General features: G+C 40.5%; 1 protein-coding gene across 2 annotated transcripts in view; it reads right to left on the bottom strand.

Annotated features, from left to right (window-relative positions):
- ptprz1b (protein tyrosine phosphatase receptor type Z1b) overlaps window positions 1-27287 on the bottom strand; it is a 62066-nt gene that overhangs the window by 8859 nt on the left and 25920 nt on the right. Inside the window, exons 3-20 of one of the 2 annotated variants that reach the window (XM_028044042.1) lie at window positions 15152-15331; window positions 12251-12402; window positions 12084-12179; window positions 11930-11996; window positions 11159-11316; window positions 10490-10640; window positions 9496-9680; window positions 8687-8813; window positions 8554-8606; window positions 7858-8361; window positions 7536-7713; window positions 6720-6947; window positions 3483-3627; window positions 3314-3405; window positions 3152-3237; window positions 1672-1692; window positions 1344-1440; window positions 1187-1269 (exon numbers count right to left, since the gene is read on the bottom strand). In XM_028044042.1, coding sequence (XP_027899843.1) covers window positions 1187-1269; window positions 1344-1440; window positions 1672-1692; window positions 3152-3237; window positions 3314-3405; window positions 3483-3627; window positions 6720-6947; window positions 7536-7713; window positions 7858-8361; window positions 8554-8606; window positions 8687-8813; window positions 9496-9680; window positions 10490-10640; window positions 11159-11316; window positions 11930-11996; window positions 12084-12179; window positions 12251-12402; window positions 15152-15331 — 2603 coding nt within the window. The remainder of the gene's footprint in view (window positions 1-1186; window positions 1270-1343; window positions 1441-1671; window positions 1693-3151; window positions 3238-3313; window positions 3406-3482; window positions 3628-6719; window positions 6948-7535; window positions 7714-7857; window positions 8362-8553; window positions 8607-8686; window positions 8814-9495; window positions 9681-10489; window positions 10641-11158; window positions 11317-11929; window positions 11997-12083; window positions 12180-12250; window positions 12403-15151; window positions 15332-27287) is intronic. The other variant, XM_028044043.1, reaches the window with a different exon arrangement.

Raw genomic sequence — 27287 nt, 5'->3', positions numbered from 1 at the left:
CAACCCAAGGACCCCCCTGTTCTCTGCAGACTTTCTGGCTTTCAGATTGACAGTAAGGGTTCCTACACCTTTTTTTTTAAATAGAAAATACAGACTTTTTCAAAACTCAACTTTCCTTAAATTTTACTGTCATTAAGAAATAAAATACTGAACTTAACCATGAAATTATGAGATATTCTTATACAATGGCCAGTCTTGAAATATGGGCACCTGGATAAACAAAAACAGAAAGGAAAAAAACAAGAAAGAAAAGAACATGCAAGGATGTAAGGAAGGGAAGAAGGGCATAAATCAGGGGTGGCCAACTGCAGGCCTCCAGGGCCTTTTAGATGCGTCTCTACTTCAACACACCTGAGTCAAATAATGAGGTCATTAGCAAGACTCTGGAGAACTTGACTGCACTTAGGAGGTGATTCAGTGGTCGGATTCAAGTGTGTTGGACCAGGGAGACATCTAAGAGTTGCAGGACACTGGCCCTCGAGGACCAGGATTGCCCACCCCTGGCATAAATAAAGAGAAAGTTAAGAAGGGACACAAGGAAGAAAAGAAAACTATTAAGGGTTTGATGAAGTGTCTTCCTCTTCTTGTTAAAGAAGAAAAAGAAAAAAGGATGGAAGGGCACAATGGAGGAGAAATTACAGAGGTCAGGAAAGAAAGACAGGACAGCAAGAAGAAAGGTAGAACAAAGAAATACAAAAAGAAAGGACAGGAGAAATCCAGAAAAAAAAATGATTTCAGATTTGAAAATCACAGTGAATATAAAAAAAGTAAAATTCATGTGGTACACACTTTTTTTTACAAAAAGCCACAGGTATTCATGTGGATTTGGAACGTTTCATGTGTTGTTATTCTGCACGACACAATAGAAACTGGTAAAAGCTACAAAAAAAAACAAAACGGCTTTTCTAAACCTTGAAGCAGAACCAAATAACAGTCTTTATGTCCGCATAAGTCAGTGGTGCCCAAAGTGGGTCCTCTTTGGCCGGCATCCTGCATGTTTTAGTTCTCTCCTTGGTTTAACATACCTGGATCAAATGATGGCTCGTTAGAAGGCCTAAGAAGAACACTGACATGCTGAAAAGGTTGTTGGTACCACCAGAGAGAGAACTAAAACACGCAGGATGCCGGCCCTCGAGGACCCACTTTGGGCACCCCTGGTATAAATTCTTATTAGAAAATCACTCACATCGACAAAGTTAGCGTTGATGTAGTCCCCACACTTCCCATTTCTGTCCAAACTGTTGGAGAGCTTTACTCTGCTGTGGTCATCTGGGAAAGGAGAAACAGGCGGTTAGCTGATGCTCTGCCTAAATGCTGACTGATTGCACTAAGCAGACACATACAGGCCAGGATGTTAATGTAGCGGTTCTTGTTTTTGTTGTCGGGGTGATTTGAGCTGTCGGCGGTGATGCCCATGTCGACTGTACACGCCTGCACCTCCTGAAGCACAACACAACCAACGAGAAACGGGCTCAGCTGAGCAGAGTAAAAGTCAATGTAGACACAAACAGAGTGAGCCTGCTCTCGGCTAGCTGAAGAAGAACGGATGTAAAACTCCGTTGACTCAGGGAGTCAAATCCGGGATGCTAAAGTAAGCTGATACTTTGCCTTTCTTTCCCAGAATGACAAAGAAAAGCCCTTCTGCAGCAGAGGGATGGAGGGGGGTCTTACCTCATACGACTCTTTCACAATCTAATGGAGGGTGTTGAGGATGCGGAAAGCACGATGATGGTGGTGGAGATGGTGAAAGGAGAGTGGGGCAGAGGGACAAGACGACAGACAAGGAGTCAGTGCAGGTCCTGAAATGTAGGTTTCAGATCCACACAGAGCGGAGGCGCCGAGTGGGAGTGGGGGGCACACCATCCCACCTGAGCCGCCGCCTGCAAGCTAGCAGCTATGTTAGCGACGATGTAACATTATTCTATGGGGCGGGTGAAACGAGGCCTGGGCCTCCTAATAATTGAAGGGGTAGACTATTTGGAAGACAGAAACAGTAACACAATGGGAGGGAGACACGGGGCACCAATCAGTGCCTTGCAAATGCATTCATTCAACCTGGAGGTTTCTCACCGAGCTACAACCACAAACTTCAATGTGTTGGCATGTTATTCGGAGATGAAAGGGAAATGTTTTGACATAGAAATGTACAGGGTTTATACTCCAATGATCTTTCCCAGGACTGATGAAAAATAATATAAAATGAACCAAAACCTTTGAAAAACCTGTTCCACCACCTTTGCCTGTGGTGGCGCTGCACCAAGAACTATAAAGAAACGACACAAAAAACTTCTGAAGAAGAGAGAGAGCACAAATTACTTCGTCACAAAATGTCAACCAATGGAGTGGCATCAGATTTTAGCAGTTGTAAGATTTAGCTTCTTTCTTTGGAAAAGATTACAAGGTATTTTTTCCACTAGCGATAGACATGCGCGTTTGCTTTGGTTGTATTTACCCACAATACCCCCCACTTCCTGTTTGTAGAGTGCTCTCTAGTCAGCTTGGCATCCACATTTGCATTTGAAACAAACAAGAGTTCACTTCAACCAAACCAAGACTTTGGTTTGCTTTTTTGGTTTGCATCAGAGTTTGATTGCGATTTCACACCTCCGCAAACGAACTGGAGTTTGATTAAAGTGGACTAAACTGGAGCTGAGTCCGCTTTAATGATGGAAACTTTATTTGGTTTCACCAGATTTAGGTGTAACAGAGTTAAGGGGGTTCAACATACATTTATAAAAACTGCTTTGAATTCACAATTATGCCCTACTTTCTATAACATAAAATAACAATAACAGACAGACGTTTGTGGTTGGAACATGAGAAAAATTAGAAATTTAGGGTAATAATAGTTTTGCAAGGCACTGAACACTTCAAAGAATCAAATCTGCATGTGTGTGAGCGGATCATGTGTGGAGATGTATCATTGATTCATACTGAAAACCACAATCAGGGAGTTTTCTCAACGCAAAATATTATCAGGCTGCCAAAACAAAAAAGAACTTCCCTGTGAGTTAAAGCATATCTTTCTGCACACAAAGTCAAATTAAATTCTAAAAGCTCATGATGTTAAAAAGAAACAATGATGCGCATTAGGGAGCTGTGACAAATCATTCCACCCATTTTTCTTTCATGTGGATTTAATGTGACACACCTCAAACTCCCTGGAGAAGGTATTGGTGCTGTGGAGCTCCAGGACATGCTTCACAAACTGCTTCACCGTCAGCGGCTCGTGGCAATCTGCAACACGAGACTCTCAGTTTGTCTCAGTGCTTAACGAGGTGAAGAGCGGGAAAAAGCCCTCTGAGTGGCCTACCTGTGGAAAGCAGCAGGGGCGTGGAGGGAGCAGACAGGACTTTAGGTGATGCGGGGTCATCCGGGTAGAAATTGGCTGCCTGGAAACAGTTTCTGGAACCAGAGACGCCAAATTGCTCATGAAAAGGTGATCAGGCACGATGTAGAATGGGCAGGTTGTGTGTTTGTACCTCCAGTAGATGAGTATACCCACTAGCACCAGCAGACAGAGAGTGGTAAGAGTGGAGACGACAGCCAGAGGAACGACTGTCCTCTTGTCCTTCTCCACGCCTTCAACCAGCCCCACCCGAGACTCATGGCTGCTGTTGCTGCCCTCTGAAACAGAGAAGGAAGTCCTACATACTCATGTTGCACATCAGAAGGGTTTAGTACTGCTACCAAGAAGACGAGAATGCAGCATTTTGAAGACTCATGAGTTTTAAGAGTGTTAGCTTCTTAAAGAAGCTTCTTAAAGAAACTAACACTCTAAAAAAAGAATTTTCAAGCTACATTTCTTTTAAATTTGAAACCTCATAGATACAATCAGCCTTCAATCCAAAAGTACCACAAAGAAACAAGTTAAAGAGCAGAAGGAACTCATCGTCCAAAATGGGTCAAATCAAACAACTCCCAAACACAAACTGGTGACATATTTTATTACTTTAGACCTTGAACTTCTATGTAAAGGTCATAAAGCTTAATAAAGGATGTAGGAAGAATTTTGTGAGGATTTAGAAAAAGAAAATGGTGCTGCAACAAAAATCTGACCATGGTGACACTAAGGTCCAATATATGTTTTAGTGTGAATTGCAATTACAATGACCGTCACTTTGAATATGAAGCACTAAGAAATGTGAGTTAATCTATGACAATATGTAACATTACAGCTTCTTCCTTTTTATTTCAGACTACACAGCACTAGCATTTTGCCTTTCTTCTGCCTCACTCTGAATAAATATTTCAACTGAAAATATATGTTTTTACTGTTTTAAGTCTTTTTATTCTTAGCTGTTATCACGCTCATTAATTTGTTATTCATTTTGTGTGATTCTTACCAGAGACAGACTAATGGTGCACTCCGTTTGTAATCAGCAGTCTGAGTTTAAAGTCTACAAAAAAGTCTGGGAAAGACCTCTGAGGCTGGAATCCTGGCTTTCTCGCCAACTCAGATCTCTAGGGAGAGTCTGAATCTCTGATTCGCTCATTGAAGTCAAGAAATTCAATGCAAAAGACAGAGATAGTAACAGTAACTACATTTCTCCTTCAGACCTAATTAAGTCTGATGGGTGAAATACTCTCATCTTCTAAACTTAAAATGCTTTGTAGTAAAGTTTTGCATTTACTACTACACTTTTCTAAACCTTTCTCTAAAGAGACAAATTCAAACATTGTGTCTGTTACCTCCCTTTTGTTCCAGTTTTCCTTCTTGAGTGTCAGTGAACCTGAGCAGAGGGAAAAGATCCTTCAACACGGAACTTCCTGCGGTCTGAAACGACCCAGTCACATTTGAGAAATGCTCCAAAGAGTCTTTAGCAGCACTTCCATGACCAGCTCCTTCTGCAAGTTCTTCCTTTTCAGTATATCCCTCTGTTGTATCAACACTAGACCTCAGTCCAAACCCTGGGCTTTCCAGAGTTGTGTTGTGATCCTCTTTGTCATTCCCAACATAAAGGTTCTGGTCATTAGTCACAAACCATGCTTGGCCTGGTGTCGATGCGTCTTCCCTTGATGTCAGCTGATGACTGACTGCTCTTTCAGATCCTAATATTTCATTTCTGATGTGTGTTCTGTTTCCCCTGGACGCGAATCTGTTTTTGCGTACAGCTTTGAAACGTTCCTGATCACCATCGTCTTGCTTTGGCTTTACATGATCACTGGCAGTCGCCTGTTCTCCAGAACCACTACCATCCTCAGCCCCACTGCCACTCCCACTACACACCCTCCCTCTGTGTTCAGGGTTCTCTTTGCCTTCAACACTTCCACTGTTTCCCTCTTCAATTCCCTCTCCGCTCATCTCATTTTCCTTCTCACTGCCCAGTTTCCTACTTACCCCGCTTTTAACTCTTGCTGCAAATATTTTACTTTGAGGCACTAAGCTGTTTTCTCGAGTATAATTCACATTGACGCTAACAGGAGAACTTGAGAATGTTGAAAATTTAGGTTGAGCTTCGGCAACTTCATCCGTTTCTCCACTCAACATGTTGCTGTCATGACCAGAGCCCGATCCACTCTCCTCTGTTGAACCCAAACCTCCAGAATCAAGTAAAGACATACTTAAATTAGCATAAAGCTCATCCTCATTTGTATCTGCACTGGATCCCTCTTCATTGTTGTGAATCAGCTCTGACAATTCAACAATGTCTTGACTCCTGACGCCAGTCAGAGAATTGTTCTGACTGATTTCTTCGTGTTGGGTTGTCTTTGCTAGCTGGGCGATGGCTGATCCATAATTAGACAGCAAAAAGAGAGAGTTAGTGGTGTTTACCAGATCTTGGGAACTCAAAATAGTAGAGATTGGTAGCTGGTCTAAATTTGGCTGTGAAGAGTTCAACAAGTATTCCAGGAGGGCAAGAGAGAGATGGGAACTGTTGGTGAATTTGGTGAGAGGTGTGAGAGGTAAAGGTGTAGAGAGTTTCCCATCAGAGACAGACGGTGTAGGGTTTATGTTCATCTCTGTCAGGGAGTTGAATGACTCTATGAAGCCAGAAAACTGGTCAACTGTTGAATCTTCAGTCCTGGATATTGATGCATTTGCTGCAAGAAAAGCCAAAACAGAGGAATCCTTTTTCAAATGTTACCTTTTTGAAATACGAAATGTATTTGAAGAATGGGTTTTACCAGTGCACATTAGGCAAGCCAAGGAATTTCTGCTTGAAAGTGAAGAAATGCCAGAAATCCTTAAGAGTTGAGACAAAGCAAGGTAGCAAAAAAAGAACCCACTAGAGAGCGCTGCTGAGCTACAGAAAAGAACACAGATGTAGAACAAGCCCCCAGCAGTAGATGTCAATCACCAAGCTTCAGTGAGTTCAAGTAGATTATTATGAGGCAGAAAACGTGGACCTCTTCGAGAAACGTGCGGCGCGATTTATCAAAGAGTCAAGCAGATTTTATTCAGAGCCACTTAGGAAAACGAGAAGCCCCTAATTATCACCCCAATCACAATCAACATCTTATTCCTCATGGCTGCCACTGGAATCCTCCCCATCATGTCCCTCTGATCACAGGGCACAGCACTGATTAGATGCACAGTTGTGGGTCATTAAAGGCAGAAATAAAAGCACCCATTGCAATCTCATCCCGCTGTTTGCCCATCGATACATTTGCTGTTGAGTAAAATCCCTCAAAATGAAGATTAATAGCCATTTATAAAAGGAATAGGATAGCTTAATGGGATGTGGGACTTTCCCAGAGAAAGTGTTATGTCTTACCATTGAACAGGGGCTGAGTGGTGTGCATCAGCCCTCTGAGCAAAGAGGAGGTGGTGAAGGATTTATAGAAGGAGTCGGACAGAGTGTTGCCCCCTGTTGCCGTGTTTTCTGTTATCCACTCTGAGGTTGGGCTGGCTGAATCTGAGGTAAAGGATGTTTGCAGAGGTTCGCTTACAGCGGCTCCACTCTCTTCGGGGTTCATCGTCGAGTCTTCGTGCACTTTGTTACCTGTGGACAGAAAGTGCATGAAAATGATGTAATGCAATGTTACAAGATGGGACACCAATAAGGCATTAGAAAATAAAATTAGCTGGGCAACCCAAAGAATACCAACCATCTTTGCAGGATCTGATTATTACATACACCCTGAGATCTTGCTCATCAACACCACACACAGATTTGGAGACAAGGAGCAGCAGCGGTTCTGATGGAGTCAAACTCTCATTGAAACACGCTCAAGTCACTCCGTCCATCCTTACAATCACAATCTTACACTTTACTCTGAATCCCTCCAGGATGAATGAACTTCTCACTCTGTCTTTAAGGGACAGTCCAGACACCCTGCGGAAGAAACTTATTTCGGCTGCTTGTATCAAGCATGTACCAAAAGCTTGGTCACCACATGCTTGTGGTGACCAAGCTTTTGGTCACCACCCAAAGCTTGTGACCTCAAATAAGGAGCCTTAAGTGTCGAGTGTCTACACCTAGGTGTCTAATACCTAGCTTTAAGTGTTCAGCCTCTATCTCTAACCCTAAACGAAGTATGAAACACACTTTTGAGTGATCACAAAGATGGAAACCAAAATTAAATCTCACCTGGAACCACAGAAGGCGATCCTGTTGGAGGGTAGGTGATGACTCCTAGTGGAGAGCCGGTGACCGTGTCTTCATAGAAGACATCTGTGACCTTAATGTCCTCCTCTGGGTGGGTGAACAGCTCAGACTTAGTGGGGGGATTTTCACTAGCCTGTTCTGGTAGATCAGGATCCAATGGCTGTAACATGAAGACATGGTGGACATGAACCCACAGTTAGAGAAAATGTCTAGATTGAGAGACAAAATAGTGAAATCTTTTATCATCTCAGACCTGTTTTAGAACTCAGAGCATTTGATGATTGGTAACAAAGTACATCCTGACCTGAGGTGACAGGATTGACAACGACGCCTCTTCTGTGATTTGCCGACGAATTGCAGGTGGCACCGTTGTCCGAGCAACTGGAAACAAAAGGCCTGGCTCCTCAGTTATCCGGTTAACCCAAATAGCACTGGTGCTGTCAAAACTTGGACTTGTGAAAGGTGAGTTCGCTGGGATCAGCTGATCGTCCTCTATCCAGTTCTGGTTGCTACCATGAGGGATCAACCTGTTTGAGCTTGCTTTCCCTCTCATGTTCTCGTCCGGCAGAGCTTCTTGTAGGTTGACGGACTCGGACGGCGTCTTTGGTGTTAACTGTCTGCTGGTCTGGACCGGAGTGTGTTGGTTTATTTGGGTTTGATCTGTGGGTTTTTTCTGATGGTCGGTAGGTTGGTTCTGGTAGACTCTTGTCTGGTCAGCGGGGACCTCCTCCACTGGACTGTGGTCTTCTGAAGCCACGTCCAGGTGATTCTGGTTGTCTGGCCTCTTCGGTCCAGTTACAGTTGATCCCTACAGGGACAGAACTTTGTTTGCTTCAACATCCTTTAGAATGGCCTTCAGATGCTCCATTATTAGCTACTGCCAACTCAGTGACACTCATTTGCATAATAATTTGTGGACGTGACTAATTACACTGCAGATGAGAACAAAGCAGATACAGAAATTCAGCCCAGTTGTAGCAAAGCTAACAGACTGTCCTACCTCCCTGTGGCTGTCAGCCTCCTTTGTCACCGTGTCGGGGCTGGAATCACTTTCTGGAAGGACAGGGATAGAATAAACACTCCTGACCGTAGTGAGAGCGACAGGTAAAAAGAGCTCCTGTGTCGGTTCGTACCGGGTTCTTCTAACGGCATGTCGACTATAATCTGATCACTCCAGCGTCCTTTGAGCCCGTTGTTGCAAATAGCCACCACCTGAACCACGTAGCTGCTATTAGCTAGCAGGCTGGAGATAATGGCACCCTGAAAAAAAAGAAAGAAAAGAAAATCACACAATTTGGTCAATATTAATCATTGTTAAAGCTCTTCTGCAAGACACAAAACAAGCTTTTTCTTTACTTATGCCACACATTTCCACTTGAATTGAAGTTAGTGCTTTGTGCAGGTAAGTCAATAAAGTTCACTATGTTCTCCTGCAGGTAGTTGGGTTCCTCACCAGGAGAGCCATATGTTTTAGGTCACGACTTCTTCCATCTTAAAAAGATTCCCAGTGGAGGGTGGCCAGTGGAGGCCGTGTACTTTGGATTATAAGCAATGTCTCTGTCGTCACAGAGCTCTAGTTTCACCTCATCTGATCAAAAGACATGCTTCCATTTTGCAGGGTTTTTAAAGCTGTCCCTTTGATGGTTTTGTTTCAATTGGTCCGCAGTTCCTTCTTGTGAAGAGCTCCAGTCACTGTCTAATATCAGTCAATTTCAGATGATAATTCCTAACTTGAGTTATTAGCCCATTTCACCAAACACTTCATGGAAATGACTTATAAGACAAAGGTAACAAGGTATTGAAGCTATTTTCATCAATTTTCCGTTGACGTGTCAGATATAGCGGTGAGGTCGGCAGATAATGGAGTAAAAACATCAGCTGTAATTACAGTTACTACTTTTAACACTATTTTCCCCACCCACCATAGAAAGCTCCCTCCTACCACATCTTGGTCTCCGTCGGTCCTGTACTCCTGTTTGTTCTGATCCCTGCCCTGAAGCCTCTGGTAGGTGATGGTGTACCAGTCGATGGTGGTGTCGAACACCGCGCGGGGGCGCTCCCACGTCACCACGATGGTGGTGTCGTTCTGAGCGTCGGCCTGGACGTTTTGTGGCTCCGAGCTGCATGCTGGAAACAGCAGAAATGAATACGTTCTCTTAAAACCTTGAATAATTGCGTGAATCTTCAAAATGTGGAAATAAATAGCTGACACCACCATTAATAAAACATCCTTATACCAACAATGTTTTCAGAGGTAATATGAGGTTAAGTGACTTGATAAAAAAAAATACGGAACTTCGTTTTAAAAAGCCCAGTTTCAGAGTATGCGTCACATTCAGTATGTGCTGCAGGTGTGTGTGTATGCGCGTGTGTGTGTGGATTCATGAATTTCCTACAAGTAAAATGAGCCTTTTATGAATATCTGAATATGTTATTTCAATTTCTAAAAGAGCTGCAAAATAAATTGCTTATCCACTCATTGGAGCAGTAACAGTGTGCTACAAAGTGGCAACGCTAAAGATCCACTTTGCTTCTGGGTCGACTTTATGAAGGTGGAGAGTGTCGAGGACTTTTTATGATCCAAAAAGCAGCTGACCTTAATGGACACAGAGCTAAACACAGAGAATTCTGAAAATTTATCCCCAAAATGTTCAGAATTCAAAGTGGTGAAAAGCTCCAACTTATTTTTATGCTACAAAATGATGATATGCTGCTTCTACTGGGAGTTTGAAGTGCTGTTGGTTTCCCAGTTTTGGTGCTGAACTTTCATAGATCTGAAAATCAACCAATCACTGAACAGGAAAGTATACTATGCTGTGACTTTTTTAAAATCTAGTATAAAGCAATTAGAAATATTATGAAGTGACAAAAAATATTAAATTAGTGCTGTTTGTGCGAGGTAAATTGGAAAACTTTGAAATTAGGTGATGACATACTGGGTGTGGGTACATCCTCCACTCCGGTGTAGGAGGCAAACACCTGGCCCATAAACTGCTGCTGCTGCTCCCTGAAGTTGTTCTGCAGGTAATCCGTGAGCATCACAAACCCGGCCTGCTCCATGGTCATCACCTCGCAAAACACCTCCAGCTGATGGGAGAGAAATTTAAGTAATTTATCAAAGTTTCCTTTTTTTTTTTCATCAACCACCAGGTTTTTTAAGAATGTTACGTAAACTTTGAAGTCACTAATTATTACAATAAATATCATAAAAATATTCTAACTCCACATAATTTCATTATGGTATTTAAAAAAGTCCCATTTACATTTATTGTTAGTTCTGGTGGCTGTTATTTTTATGATCCCTTAATAAATCCGAATAACTCTGAGACCTCCTGATGTTAAATATTATTGGCTGCACTCTATTATTTTTACAGTTTACTAAACAGATTATGAAAAAATCTTTCACCCTATGACTCAACAAAGTCGCACTAAAGTTAGCAAACTCTTGGTGTCAACTTGTCACGTCAATGCAATAAAAAAATGCAACAAGTGTAAGAAAACACTTCTCATCCCACTTTAAAAAATGTCAGATATTTGATTATTACATACATTATTTATGTCTGTCCTTCCTAAAACTACAAAAAAACATTTTGAGAGTGACTGACCTGTGGTTCTGATATGTGCGTCGTGTGTTTAAAGACGATCCATTCTACAGATTCAGAGCAGGGAGGAGTGGTCAGCGAGCCGTTGTAGATGTAGTACTTATCGGTGACGTTGGGCAGGAGGGAGCTCAAGGTGATAGCGTCCACTGACCCACTCTTACCTGGGGAAATTAATCACTGGAGTCAAACCTCAAGTCTTCCCATTCTGCTGTCTAGTCTGTTTATAACACAGAATTTCTGTAGGTGATTCATTCAAATCATTATTCTTATCAGAAGAGTCAATGCTACATTAAAAAAAATATTAACTAGTGATGCACGATATGTCGGCACTGACATTGATAACAGCCGAAATTATTTTATTTTTTTTAACATATTGGTATCGGTCCGATAAATAACATTTGGGCGATGTCAATATCAACAGTAGAACAACAAAGGCAGTCAACAAATAAAATTGATTAAAAAAACAAATACCACTAGAATTACCAGATACATTTGGATTATCTACACATAAAAAGTCTCCTACGTTACTCATATACTGTTTGAGTAAAAGGGCAGATAAATATTTTACTCAAAAGATCATCCATAGAGCTAGATGATAGCTCTGTGGATGATAGCATCCATAGAGCCTGGATAACATCCAGGCTCTAAAGCAGCAAGTACAGATTAAAAGGAAGTGGACACAAGATAAAGCTATAAGCTGTATGTGTTTTATTGTAAAATATTTGCCATCTTCATCTTTTGTAACAAGCTCAGACTTTTCATGTAGTGACCTACCATATCTGCTCACACCACTGACTGCTTCCACTATAGGACTGAAGTTTCCATTGTCCTCCAGGCTCACCTGGAAATGAAAGAAAGATCGTATTGTTGCTTTATTTGAGGCGAGGTACAGAAACAGGTAGGGGGTTCCACAGTCAGGTCGCCTCACCTCAAAGAGAACGGCCAAGGCGGCCACCCTTCCTCCATTCTCCATCGCGTCGTCTAAACTTTGAAATTCATTGGGATTGTAACAGTAAATCTGCACCTGTGACACAGTCAAAGTCAACGTTAACGTCAACGTCAGAGAAGAAAATGTGGCGTGCTGCTGACACTTACCTCCAGAGGGTATTTCATCCCGTTCAGGCTGTGTTCAGACCCATCTGACGTTGCATTGCAGCGCCCCCAATGGAAGCTGAGTCTGGATACACGAAACCTGGAACTCAGCCCTCCTCCACTTACAAAGAAGTCCCCTCCCAGGTTGATGACCACTAAAATGTTCATAAAAACAAACGCTTAAGCAGAACAAAACTTCATCTTAATGAAAATAAATTTACTTTGGCTCCTTAATGGTTCATGAAACAAACCAGCAAGCCCCAATCAAACCGAGTCTACTGGATTACCAAGTGTGAAAACACCCTGAGATTCCCAAAGTACCTTCCTCTACACATGTACACCCTGAAATCCAAATAAAGACCACTGCAGAGTCTGAATTGCAGCAGAAATGACCGTAACAGTGTGAGCAGTTGAGCTGGTGTGTAGATTTTTCACGTCATAAGCCAAGATATATTTTCACACCACTAGAAGTTCACTTGTGCTGAAACTTTTAAACGTTCAGTGATGCTTAATCAACATCCTGACAGATTTTTATTCCACTAACACCCCAACAGAGCCGTTACATAAAATGTAGTCTTTGTGTGTCTCTCATGAGAGATATTTAGCTCTGGGAGCTATATCTGGGAGTCAGAGCGAAGAGAAGTTGCCTTTATGCGTGTTGTTCATGCAGCCGACTGCACTCATGGTGTTGAAGCAGCATTAAATGTGCCACTCTGGGACTATTTGCTGGGAGAAGATCTTCTTTTCCCACCGAAGCAATCGTTATAGGCTAGCATGCCCATGACGGTGTGAATAAATCGATGAACTAAGCTAATAGCAAGTAGTTCTCACAAGCTTCTATCATTAAAAGCTCTCAGATGTTAAGAAATCAATATGAAAGTAATTGACACACACGCAAAAATATGTCGCATGAGCTCCTAATTTTGCAGATGCCATTTATGCAACACATGCGCCACTTCTACACAACTTCTCAGATATTGAAGCAACAGCCAATTGATAACAGTACTTAACGTCATGTTGTTTTGACTGATGAAGATTTACTCACATCAGCATACAGAATGCTTGAAACTGAAGGCGTGTACTTTCTGATTAATTTGAATTTATTTTAAATTTGAAGTTTCGTTTTCAGACAATGAGATTTGACGTCATTGCAAAAGTAATATAGCCGTTCTTGAATGCAACACTGAAATCCACACCCTTGATCCCAAAGGATACACTAATTAGAACAACTGCAAGGACCTTTTTATATATTTTTACAGTTTATTTTACCAGATAAGTTGGTTGCCAACTGTTCAGAAAGCATCAAAATGAAAAAACTCATTCACCAAAATCCCCTTCATAACACTTGCCTTTCAATACACCAGCATGTATAACAAGATATGAAGCGGTGTAACAGCAGTTTATAGGCTGAGTCGGTATTTCAAAAGCAAATCTTTTTACAATTACACACCAGTTGAGTCTAAAACTATTCCCTCAAGTCAAATATTAAGATTCTAAAACCTACTTTGCTTTTATGAAGGGTGTCCTAACGTTTTATGAACACTTTAGTTTATATGGATATAGAATTATGACCAGTTTATCATACAAGCTGTGTGTGATTTCTGCCATTTCCACTTTCATACCACTAACGTACAACGCTCACACAGAGGCACAACACGGCTTGCAGCTCAGGCAGTATTGCAGAGATGGAGAGGATAGAGTAGCTCAGACAGCTTTCATCTGTTTATCACTTCAGACATCACTTCACGTCTCTTCACATCGTCCATGCTCCCCCACTCGCTTTCCTCCCTCCTGCTCTTTTCTAGCGACTCCTCTCTTCATCGCTGCCTCTCAGCACCGATCTTTTCTCTTTTCATTACATGATCCCTCGGTCGTTGCCGTCTCTCTCATTGCTCTTCTTGCAATTACATAGTCTCTTTCGCTTCTTGTTTCTTTCCCAACAGCTCACTGTGTCATTAATCTTGGAGCTGTGGATCGTTTTTTATGTTTTTTCTTTTTTTTGAGGGGGCTTATAAAAACTTAATCCTTCCACCGCTCAGGATTACCAAGTCTTGCTTTACACAATCATTATATCAAAAATATTCCCACATATTTCCGCGGTGTTAAAGCTGCAGTATGTAATTTGTATTAAAAAATGTGTTTTTAACATATTTGTTAAAACTGTCACTATGTTGTGACAGTATAGACAAATAATCTGTGAAGAGATCGACCTCCTTCTTGCAGAGCTATTATTGCCATTTGAAGAAATGCACCGCTCCCAACCAAAAACAACCAATCAGAGCCAGGAGAAGGGGCTTAGCGCTGTCAATCAATCTTATGTATTCGCTGCTAAATGTGATAAAGGTGGAGAACAGAATAGAATACCTTCAACAGTCCCCCCTGGAGGGAAATAGACAAATCAGTACAGCAAGTCCGAAAGAACAAAAATAAAAACATAAGACATGGGTAGATAGGTGCCTGAGGCTGCAGCCATGGGAGGCTCTACCCTTTCGTGACAACTTAACGCTACAGAAAAACTATTAATTCTACATAATTGGTGGCAATGATAATTAGCCTCAGCATTTGTAACAGGATCTCCTAGCTGCAGCGTGTCATAGAGCATAGAGAGGAGGTGATTGGCAGCACTAAGACCCTCCTTCTGGCTCTGACTGGTTTATTTGTAGTTAGTTCACAGATTATGTCTCATACCGTACTGCCACGACATAGAAATAATTTCAAGAAATATTTAAAAAACTAGTTTTTATTAAAGTTACACACTGCACCTTTAAGTACGGTGCTTGTACAGAAAAAAAATGAAGTTGTAGAGACACTGGCTTCACTAGGATACACAAGTTTGAGGATTTGCTTAAAAATTTTTTCGTTTTGGTATTTTATGCTTATGAAAGAAGGCGGTTTTAAACATACCAGTTTTCCCATTGTTTTGGATGGTGGTGGACTCCGATGTGGGTATGTGCCAGCCCTCTAGCTGCAGGTTCTGGAACTGCATCCTGACCTGGGTAAACATCTCGTCGATGTCCACGGGAGACTGCCGGGCGCCATTACAGGATGGGTAACTCTTCCCCCAGTTCTGCTGGTTCAGGCTACCTATAGGTAGGTATGAAAACTAGCTTAGTACTGCTAAAAGAAAAAGAAAAAAATTTATAAAAGCAGTGCACTCACATTTGAGTTCAAAATTATTCATACCTCCGGTAGATTTTAGGTTTAAAGTAATCTTTTTCATTTTATCAACATGCTTCCTTTGACAAGAAAATGTGTTATGATACTGGCAGAATCTGAGCTAAAGATTAGGATGATGTCATCCTTAAGCCTCAAGTAGTCTAACAACACATCATGACCTGATCTAAAGAAAATCAATAACATCAATCAGTCTGAAAAGGGTTACAAAGCTATTTATTTTTGTTGTGTCAGAATTATTGTCTGAGTGCCAACAATTCCTGAGAGATGTACTTTCACAAGTGAAGCATTAAGACTTGTATACATTAAAAAATATATATTAGAAATTTCTTTGTGTGTATTTCAAATGTAATGGACACAGATACAGAAAAGAAATGGAGAAAAGAAAGGTAGAAAGCTGTGGAAAAGATTTAAAGGGACAGTAGATAAGAGGAGAGAAAGAAGCATAGAGAGACTACAAGTCAATACCCTAAAAGTCTGAGAGAAAAAACCATTTAAGATATATTTAGTGGCAGCCGCAGCTCAATATGGACTGAGTACAAAACCATTTAGGAACAGAGACTTTGGGATTCCAGAGAACCACAGTGGGAATCATTATCCACAGATGAAGACATGGAAAAGTGGGGAACTTTTTAGTGTCCAGCCTAAAATTACTCCAAGAAAGCAGTGATTATTCATCCATTAGGTCCCGAAAAAAACCAGCTCAACATGAGAAGCACTGCCAGCATCAGATAAGTGTTCATGATTCAACAATAAGAAAAGATACTGGGCAAAAACAGCATTGAGGGTGAAAAACAACCAAAAATAACACAAAGATCTGTTTAAAGAGTTCCCCAGATGATTTGACGTTTGGAAAAATATTATGTGGACTGACGAAACAAAACTAGATCTTTTTGGAAGATTGTAGAAAGATTTTTGAGTTTTTACTGCAGAGGAATAGTTTTCATTGTGATTATATGATTTGGTACAACATTAAAAAGTACAAAGCTGTAGTGAAAACGCCTAATGCTTTCCATTGCTTGAATTAGGGAAAAAAAGGGTCTTATCAGTAGTTTGAGTATGTGCCCACTCACACGCACCAGCTATGCTCACAGCAAAGTTGTACAGAAAAGAATCCGAGGCCGATGAGCCGCTCAGTGAAGTGGCAGGGGGATAGTCTCTGAATATTTTTTTTTTATGTTTATGACTAAATGAGCTATTGGCTGAATAATCTTCTACATGTATGTCTTTGTTTTATTTTTTCAAAACGGTGCAGCGTGGATTGTGCTGGAAGTCACTGATGCGGTGTTGGTGTGTGTGTTTTTCTGTTTTATAAGGATGCTTTTCACATGAATTATGTAAGAGAGGATGAACACACGAAAACATGGAGACAAACAAAACTCAAAGCCAAACCAGCAGCAGCACAACATTCAGTCAGAGGGCCGTAACATGAAAGACAAAGCCAGAGCGCTTCTTCATATGTTAAAGCTTCATTAAAAATGAACCTTATGTGAAATGCAACAACAACAACAAAAAGCAGCAACTTGTAAATAAAATATGAGCACATGTCAATATTGTAGGCTCTTGGCTGAAATTCCAGACAGCGATTGTGTGTGTTTGTGTGAATTTATTCATGATAGCGCGCCTGATCTGAACCTGCATTCAGTCACATGATCACAGCTGTCTGCTGGATGCGTATGGTTTCGTTTATTATGTCTACACATTCGTGTTTGTAGGATTGACACTTTGAGATGTTTGACGCATATCTTGCACGGTAAGGCATGTTTCAGTTCACCTCAGCACAATCAGGAAATGGGCATTGACTAGGCCTTTACAGTGTATTGACTCTCAGACTCTCAGTTCTTTGTTGAATTTACTGGTACATTTTGGGTCTTTGTCTTACTGCAAGATCCAGTTCTACTAAAGGTTCAGTATGGTCCATTGTACAAGTGACCCTTACAATCGGCTTGTACGACACCATTCCTGGTCCCCCTTCAATTGTAGGTCTATAGGACAATGGTATGGTGCGGTTAGGGTGGAGCTACTGCTACACAACACAGTCCATTGATTGTGGGACAGAAAAACACCATTGCTTGACTCACGAGACGTACTAGTGCATCACTTTCGTCGTCGCACTAGTATGACGCAACGTTAGATGTGTGGGTTTAACCTCAACTGGTGGTGGAAACACTCTCCTGAATTTAACAGAATCCTAACCTCCTACAATCTTCTCTTTGAAGGCAGATCTGACCATGATGTTCACATTCACTTCAACAGTGAAGAGCAACAAAACTAGAGCTTGACAATTTCTGGTTTCTCCTGAAAATTACAATAATCTTTTCTGCCTGGCTCATGTTCAAGACAAGATTATTATTTGGATGCCATGCCACAAGCAATCCAGCAGTTCTCAGTACTCAGCTCATTAACTACAGAGTAATCAGAGTATTTCTGTGGTAGAGAGGACTTTGACTTGCGCTAGAAGTCTGATTCTTTTACTCTCAGTTTGTCAGGTACTCATTGATTCAGGTTCCACCAGGTGTTAACTAATTGCTGATGCCACAAGTCTGGGGGAGCAGAGTGGGGGTGGGGGGGCTGCTTTATGAATCTGGGCATCCTGCAGTTCTAAGGAGGAACTTCATGGAAAAGGTGAAGTGAGAACAAGCATTTAGGCACCTGTGGGAGATTAAAGGATTTCTCAAACAGACATGAAACACTCCAGGTGTGTTTTTGCTGAGGGAATAACATTATAACATGATACTAGAAAATTCCTGAAGAAATTTAACTGGGGCCTGCCAAAGTGTGCCCGTCGGTTTGGACCCAGCGTTCTGATGCTAGAAATTAGCATCAATGCTACAGAAAGCTGCAATCATATGAGGACAATGACAAGAATGTTGACTAACATGGACTTGCACCGTTCAGTATGATAAAGTAAGTGTATCAGCTAAAATTAGCAAAAATGCTAATGTTAGCATCATTGCTGTCACTAGCATGTGGGACATCACTAGGATGTTCTCTATAATGGACTTACTCCATTCAGTATACTAAACATGGCTAATAAGTCAAATAAATAGCTAATAGCTTATTTAAGCTAAAATGCTAATGCTAATGAACTGCCTTGCTGCGCAAGGCAGTTCCCTAACCTGGGAGAAAAAGATAATGCAGAATAATATTATTGCACCGCCTGCGGCGGTGCACTAACCTCAGGGGCATGTTGAGGCTTTTATATTGCAATTTGCATCAAGCTTCATATTAAAGGCCCACTCTCTTCCATTGTGTAACAGTGCTTTGGATAAACCAGTCACATAAAGCCCAAAAGAGCAATTACATGATGTAAAAATTGTCAAGGCTTTTATTTTGAAATTTTTGTTAAGCTTCATTTCAAAGGACCAACTAATCCCATGTATAATAGTCATTGGGTTAAATCAGTTATATAATGCTCAAAACACAAGTAGTTGATGTAAAAATATTCAAGGCTTTTATTTTGAAATTTTCTGTATGCTTCATTTCAAAAGGCCAAACTAATCCCATGTCTAATAGTCATTGGGTTAAATCAGTTATATAATGCTCAAAAGAGCTATTATCTGATATAAAAATTGTCAAGGCTGACTTGTCAAAGCTCTAAACGATGGAAACTTCCTTCAAAATGATGAGCAAAGATGAAACAGTCATGTGCGCCTGATGACTTTGTCAGTATTGGCAAAAATGATATCTATATGTCCAAATATGTCCAAAAAATACTAAATTATGAGTGCCCTATTTATTTTTTTCAAAAGACTGATGATAAAGATGGGTGTTTAAATGAAAAATGAACTCCTCCTGCCTTCATCATCAAGAGAAGGCATCCTGATCACAAATTTATTGTAAGAACTGACATGGGTGAATAATACAATTACACAGCTAAATCCCTGTAATTCATGAAGCCTATGTTTGTGTTGGGTACTGTGCTACAGTGTACAGTAAAGACAATGGGCATAATGAGGTCAGAGCAGATGGTTCAACTGTCACCGGCTTTACATTCCTGGATGTGGACGTTTGTGTGGACGATGGAGACATGGGCAAAACAAGCTTCATCTTGGATGCGCTGCAGCTTTTCTAGGTAGTTGTATTTGATGTAGATCTAGAAATCACATAGCTAAAAACATTTTACACGTGTACTACATTTCAGAATGATGCCCATGTAACTTTAAGTTGTTTTTGTTGCATCACAAGGGGAAAATCATTCAGATTTAGGTTCAACAGGTGCAACGACTGCTGTTTTCTGGATAATTGCCGATCCTTAAACAGCCAGACCTGCTGGTTCTGATTTTGATCAATACCAATTTTTTTTTGTCTGAAATGTTGGAAAATATAGCAAGAAAATGGTTGAGTTGACAACAGAGGGGTAACTATTGTTAACTGTGAATGTGCAGAGATGACTATATGGGTGGTCATTTCATAAAGAGGACAGTGGTTGATTTTTAAACCTTTGCATAAGATCAATGGACAATATTGGCTTCACATGAAAGTATCGGCACGTGCATCCCTATTAGGTTCTTATAAAAATGCGTTTTAGGAACAAAAATCCAAACTAAAACAAAAGCGGCTCAGAAGTGTCCAAATACAACAGTTTGACAGATACATCAGACATGATGCAATCCTTCATTTTTCTTCAGCTCCAGCTGCAGAACGCTGGCTCCTTCAGCTCCTAATAGCTGTCAGTATGTTGAAAATAAAGAGAAAGAGCACAAATGTAGAGTGGGAACAACATCAGCCTATAAAGCAGCTGAGCCAACATCTCTTTCACCCTCCTCTTTACTGGACAGGCTCAAATTAAGCACTGCTTATAATAAAAGCAACAACCTCAACCTTTTCTCTGCCTAAACTCGCATTTCTCGCAATATTTATTCAGGTTTTCTGTTAGGGAACAAAGCCGTCCAGAATTCCAGCTGCAATAAAAGACTTCCACGTGTCCGTGTCCACTTGTGCTCTGCGTAAAATAAACACGCGAGCCACGCGCGCACATGCTGCGGCGCGTGAGGGGGAAAATGTCAGGAGGGTGTCAGCGGTCAATAAGCTACATCTCACCCCAACAGCTGTATCTGTTAGCATCACCTCAGGCACACACACACACACACACACACACACATACACGCGCGGGCACCGAAACATCCGCACACACCGAGAGACTCCGCTGACATAACGCTGCCATGACAACAAGTAGCTGACAGTTTGAAGACAAGAATAAAAAGGAAAAGAAAAAAAACCCTAAAGCCCGACTTGGATGTCACTGAAGACTGCTGTGCTCGTTTAAAAGCCTTGTCTCGCGCGAGCTCGAGCGCGCGCTGGGAGAAAAAATGGGGATGATTCAGAGAGGAAATTACTTTTCAGGTCTCTTAAGTTCCGTGTGCTATTCAAGCGCGGTCAGACAAAGAAGTATGTAGATGTGTCTCCAGCGCTTCTCCAAATCAGATCTTTTTTTTTTTTTTTATCTTACATTCAGAACATTAGAATATTATGAGCCCTCCTTTTTATTCTTCAGGCCTTTGTTCTATATGAATGTTAAAAGCAGGTCAGATGTGGCTACAAATGATCTAATTTTAAACCACAATAATCTGCAATTTACTAAATCTTTGGTATTATTATTGTTGGACTTAATTTAGAAGATCTCCAACGTTAATAATTGCACATATTGATTCATGTAAATATCCGCAGGGATTACCTAAGATGCTAAAGGTTCTTAAAGAGAGTAGGTCTGGGCTTTGACTAGGCAAAACCAAAAAGGAAATGTTTTTGTTTATGAATGCAACAAGAAATTGTCATTTTAGGTGTTTTTCCTGTATTTTTTTTAATGCAAAATCTGCTTTTAATATTTATGACAGACTTTTAAAAGTAGTCTCAAACTATGCTACCCATTCTTCATTTTTCCATCTATACTTCAACCTCATTCAAAAAAATCATTATTTTTCCTTTTGACATAGAAGATTCATTTTGTTCTAAAATCTGAAAGTAGAAAGAAGTTTTTGTTTAGTTTTAATAGCATAACTTTTTATGTACATGTTTAGAAAATTATTCGTTGCTGCTCTATAGGTGAGTTTTGTTTTAAAGCGTGATAGCTCTGACTCTGTGTTTAGGATTATTGTCAAGTTGGAAGGTGAACAAGCCTCTGACAAGTTTTCCCTCAATTATCTCCCAATTTTTGGTTCTTGTTTTAAAAAAAAAAAAAAAACCAAAAAACTCCTGTCCTCTCCCCCATGGCATGATCCTGCCACTATTAGTTGCGCTCCGATAAATCAAACCCCATTTCCTTACTTTTGAAATTGGGATCAGCTCAGGCTTTTTAAAAATCGGTGATCGGCCAGAAAACTGCAATCGGTGCACCCAAAGCCACTACCGTGTTTCACAATCAGAATGGTGGAGTTTTATAAAGATCAAAAAGAAAATGAATTTTTCTGTCTTTTAACAATGATCATGCATTAAAATGAGGAAAATATTTTCTTCTCATGTGACCGCGACTGCTGTTTTTATCCTCGACACCCTTATCCTTTCAGGCCTGGGTGGAGGGGGGGGGGGGGGGGGGGTCAGAGGCAACAAAAGAGAATGAGGGGAGTGAGGAGGACAAAGAGGGCGAGACAAGGTGATGAAGGAAAATATTACAAAAAAACCTCCAGAGGAAGGAACGTAGTGTAGGAAATGTCACATGTGCTCCAGAGCTGCAAGCAATGCAAATACACACACACACACACACACACACACACACACACACACACGACCCATGTGTGTTTTCTACCACTTAGAGCTGACGTCACCCTCTGCTTCTCCGCTCTGCTGAGTGAGCTAACTGCTCAGAAAACAGGGGAGATTGTTCGATTGAATAATGCAGGGCTCGGAGGGTTTTTTGGGGTCCTGTCGGCTCCTGTTTGCTTCACAGTTGGCAAAAAATAGCTGAATATGTATTAAATATTCAAATGAGAGGCTGCTGGTGTTGTCTTAATGGCGCTTTCTGAATCTGCAATATTGCCGCTGCATTCGCAGGAGATCATTATTTTTCATATTCCATTCAGCCTTATTCTTCAGTTAACTCATGGCTTCTTTTCACAGTGAGAGAAAAGAAGAAGAAAAAAATCTAACAAAAATAATTTTAAAACATGAGCTGGAAGCAAGATGGAAAATCATTTACATTATTATTTATTTTGTACTTTATGACTTGCAGTTTCCCCAGATAGAACTACATTTTCCAGGAAGAAATCGACCCTTATCATTTAGGTTTTCCTTCACACACACCCGACTGCCACAGTGTGACATGGTGACACAAAGGAGAGAGTTAGAGAGAATCCAAGATAAGAAATGAATCTATTATGGATAATAGAGAGGCTTCACACGCAGAGAAACAGGCACATGATTCATTCAGAAGATCTAATACAGAGACAAGCTGTCACACACAACAGCAGCCACCTCATCTATCAATCAAACGCTCTGATTTTTAGAGGGAAAGAGAGGCCCCGTGTGTTTGTCAGGAGATCTTAGGGGCCCTGAAACATCTAATCAGAACTAAGATCCATCAGAGTCAGCTTTATTTGCTAAGTTTGTGCTGTTTTATGTGACTATAAATAGATATAAGAAGAGAAAGTTGAGTTAGTGCACACATGCTAAAGTCGAAATAGTTTATGTCCAGGATGTGTGGGATCTGCCTGTATTTATAATGGCTGAATTTCACACGATGGAAGACTGTGTCTGGATTTTTAAGGCTTATTATTTTTTGTTCTTTAAGCTGTTGTTTAATTAGCAAATAAAAAAACTGGAAGTGTTGTTTAAATGGAAGCTTAGAAGCACAGCGGTAGTGAAAAATAGTAAAAAACTGAAAGTCAAAGTTGTTTTAGACAAAAGCAGTCACTCATTGCACATTTTATTTTATCGGTCTACATATAAAAAGTAGGGCTGGGCGATATGGATTTGGAATTTTATCACAATATTTTGTAGTACTATTCCAATAATAATAAAAATGATGTTAAAAAGACTATTTATTTCTTCTTTTTTTGCATACCATAGTGGAATAAACATAAATACTGCTCTTGAAAAACATCAAGATTTAAAATAACCACATACATGAAGAAGTGTGGTTTAAGTCACTAAGATGCAAAAAAGAGTCTTCATTTAATCATACTGTCGAATTTATTGATATTTTTGATGCTCTCGTGAAGAAAAATGGGAGAAATAGTAAAAATAAGTTTTTAGTCAATTTTTTTTAACATTACCTAAAATTTATTGTGTTAATAATGAATCAAAAATGATTATCACAATGATTATCACAGCCCTCTTATCATTTTTCACAAAAAATAATAAATGATTCATTAAATGCCCACCTCCACTATAAATTCAAAATAAGTAAATGTTATTTATGTATTGTTTGTCATAAGGGAGTCAACCCATAACCAAAGCTCAATTCCGTTTAAGTATATTAGCCAAGTTTACAGTGAGGGGAAATAAATAGGCCTAGTTACCAAAAGAAGTCCTTATAAAGCTGAACTGTGCGTACACACTCCAGCACACAGCAGTCACTAAGTGTCCACCTTTTGGAGGAAATGCTGCAACTCTTTCACCGTTACATATCCAATGTTTGAGGCGTGCTGTGGTGGCGTAGGGGGCTAGCGCGCCCTGCGTTTGGAGGCCTTGGTCCTCGACGTGGACGTCGCAGGTTGGACTCCTGGTCCCGGCGACCTTTGCCGCATGTCCTTGCCCTCTTTCCTGTCTGCCTACTGTCGCAAAAAATCCGAGCCACTAGCGCCGCAAAAACTCTTCGGAGAGAAAAAAAAAAAAATATCCAATGTTTGCTCCTGAAAAATACAGTGTAAACCTTTCAATCACGGCCCAAAACAGAGCGCAGTTGATTTGCATTAAATATTTACCCTCCAGTAGTGTGAAAACATGGTGTTTTTGTTCAAAGTCACCACGTCTTTGGAGTCCAAGGTAGTCGGTGCACATTGCAAACCTTTCTGCTAGGCACTTGAGATGTGAAAAAATGAGCTCTCCTATAACGTTTAACCGCTAATGTCCTCACAGTCCACACCATCTCATGTGGCGGCCATAGTCATTAGCTCTGCAACACGCTGATGAAGACTGGACAAGAAGCAGGGAGCACATAGCCTCTATTTGTGGATGAAGAAAGACACCTCTGCGTAATTACCTCTCGACTCCCCAAAGGCCTCCAGAGGCGGCTGCACAGACTGAGCAGCAACTGGAGCAGAAGAGCAGCCAGAACGGAGTATTTGGTGACTAAGACAGCAGTTGAGAACATTGTGGGTGGTGTACTGAAGGATAAAGAGAGATGAAACGCACAGGAGGCTGGATGAGAGGAGCCTACTTATATAGAGCAAGCGACTCCTTCTCCTCATCTTGTTCTGGAAACACCACAGCAAGAGATTTTTAGCTCTCAGATTTTAAAATAACACTGAAAGACGACATAAAGGTGGTGATGCGGTCCACCTGCTTCTGGCCAAATGCATGTAAAGCCATGAAGTGGTGATGGTGGTGATTGCATGGGAAAACAGCATCCAATTTGATACTTGTTCAGTTGGGTTCTGAAGAGTAATGTGGCGTTATAGTCCTGGTGTAAAGCAGTTAGCAAACTTTCTCAACGAGAGAAAAGAAAGGTCCTAAATAAGAATGGAAGAGAACCATTGTAAAGTAAAGTGACCCGCTTCCTATTTGACAAGAGGAAATTGTAAACGTTTTGTTTGTAGGATTAGCAGTTGATGCTTGTTCACGATGCCAGCGGTCCGAAGGCGGACCATAAAGTCAGAACCTGTATGTCAAGTAAAATCGGATCGGAGCAAAGAGTCAAACACAAGAGATGTTTTTGTGAAATGCCAAATTATGTAATTCCTAAATGTGAAGGGAAAGTGTATTCCTTCCAGCCAGCTGAATGATAAAGTCTGAAGATGTTCCATAAGAACTGAGAAATTTGGCCACAACAAGAACGCTGTTTGCTGTGGCCACAACATTTCATCCTTCAGGAGAAGTTCAAGAACAGAACTCCTTGTACAAAGTGGCAGGAGAAATGGTGATGAAATGCACTTCCATCTTCGACCACGACATTTATAAACTTCAGACAGATCAAAACAGAGGTCTGGCTAGATGATGTGTTGAGAACAATGAGGATTTGGTTTAAAATCTTCTACAGGCTATTGGTTTCAAACTAACTCCTAGGTGTGTAACTCTCAAGTCCTATCGAGTACAAAATGCTTCCAAATGGTTTTTGGATCTATGTCAGGTCACCAATGTATTTCCTGCTTTGAAGATTGTCGACTTAAAAAGAAAAAAAAGAAAAAAAAACCGCAACTCGCATGAATCACTTCCACGTCTGCCAGAGCCCACCTCTTTCCAATCACATCGCTTCAGATGTGAAGGAATACGTAGCGCAAGCAAAGCACACGGGGGTGGGAGTTATGCATAATTAAAACCTGAAGGTGTGTGGGTGGGTGTGTGTTCCTTAGACAAAGCACAACTGAAGCCCGCATGTCCCCCGGCTACGGTTTGGTGGGTAGAAGAGGAGAAACAGATGACAGGAGGAAAAAGAAACAAAAACAGGTAGACAGATGACAAAACATGTGGCAATTATCTAGTAATAAATTCAACATTTGGATTCAGAATGCTCGTATTTGGCTCAGACTGCTCAGAATGTTCTGAAGTGGCATAATCTGACATGCTGCATAATCTTCCTTTGGTTCATGATACATTTATGAAAACTGTAGCGGGGGGAAAAAATTAATAATGAAAAACACAACAATTTATCAGAAATAAGAAAAAACAACATACATACAAATTCTTTTGATTAATCACAGTGTGAGAACTCTGGAATATTCCTTTGGGAACTTCCCAGTAAATTTGCCTGGCAGAGGAAACTCTGGGTTAACGGGATTCACAACAACACGCGCACCAACAGATTGGGCCCTAAGGGGTACCTTCCAGGCACAAGGATCCCAGGGACTCCCTGGAGACAAGGCACAGAGTAATAATGATGGAAACACAGAACATTAAAAAAAACTTCCTGTCTTGCTATACAAAAATAGCAATGCTATAAAAGAAAAATCAAATGGGAGTGTAGCTCGTCAAAGGACGTTTTTAATGTCCTGCGTGTTAGATTTATAAAAACTTTTACTTTATTTTTCCACCGTAACAAGCTTCGTCTGGATTACCAGAAGATTATTATTTCATGTTGAACCAAATAAAAACGTAAAAGCATTAATAATTTAAAATGAATCCACTTGGGGAAACATGGAAGTAGGATTTTTTTTTTCTCAAAAGCGAGAGATGTCCCAGAAGAGCTGGTATGGAAGAAAAGGTATGTTTGGGTTTCTTTTCTTTTCTGAAGCTTAAAGCATGAATGATATTTTGAGATTCTTACGGACTTTCATGTTTTCGTTTAGGTTTTAGGTTGGATTTATGTTGATAATTTTGCATTTAAATTTAGAATTTGTTTTGTTAAATGAATCTTATCTATATTTTTAACTTAACTGTTTTTTTCACTCAATATGGTAGAAATGTAATTTAGCTTCTGTCCAAAGACAAGGCTAAACTTTTCCTGTTTTAAGTCAATTGGGATCAACAAAAGAATTTCTATTTGAAACATGCCAAAACAATCGGGTAAAACATCTTTTGTTTGTTTTTCTTTGTTCAAATCTTTTCAAATTTAAAAATTCACATACATTTCATTGGTTTTTGGCGATTAAAATTGCCTTTTAAACACGTTTTGTATCAAATATTTTGAGATTCCTTCTACAATCATCTCCCAACAGTTTGCTGGGACTTTGGCCCATTTGTTGTAACAGAACTGAATTTGGGGATTGGGTTTTTAGACTGCCTTGCTCGAGCACACACACCTTTTTAGCTTAATCTTAATGTTAGTGTGCGT

The sequence above is a fragment of the Xiphophorus couchianus genome, chromosome 17, assembly GCF_001444195.1.
Source record: "Xiphophorus couchianus chromosome 17, X_couchianus-1.0, whole genome shotgun sequence".
Classification (NCBI taxonomy): Eukaryota; Metazoa; Chordata; class Actinopteri; order Cyprinodontiformes; family Poeciliidae; genus Xiphophorus; species Xiphophorus couchianus.
Note: the sequence above shows the minus strand (reverse complement) of the source record. Positions and strands in the feature narration are given on the sequence as shown.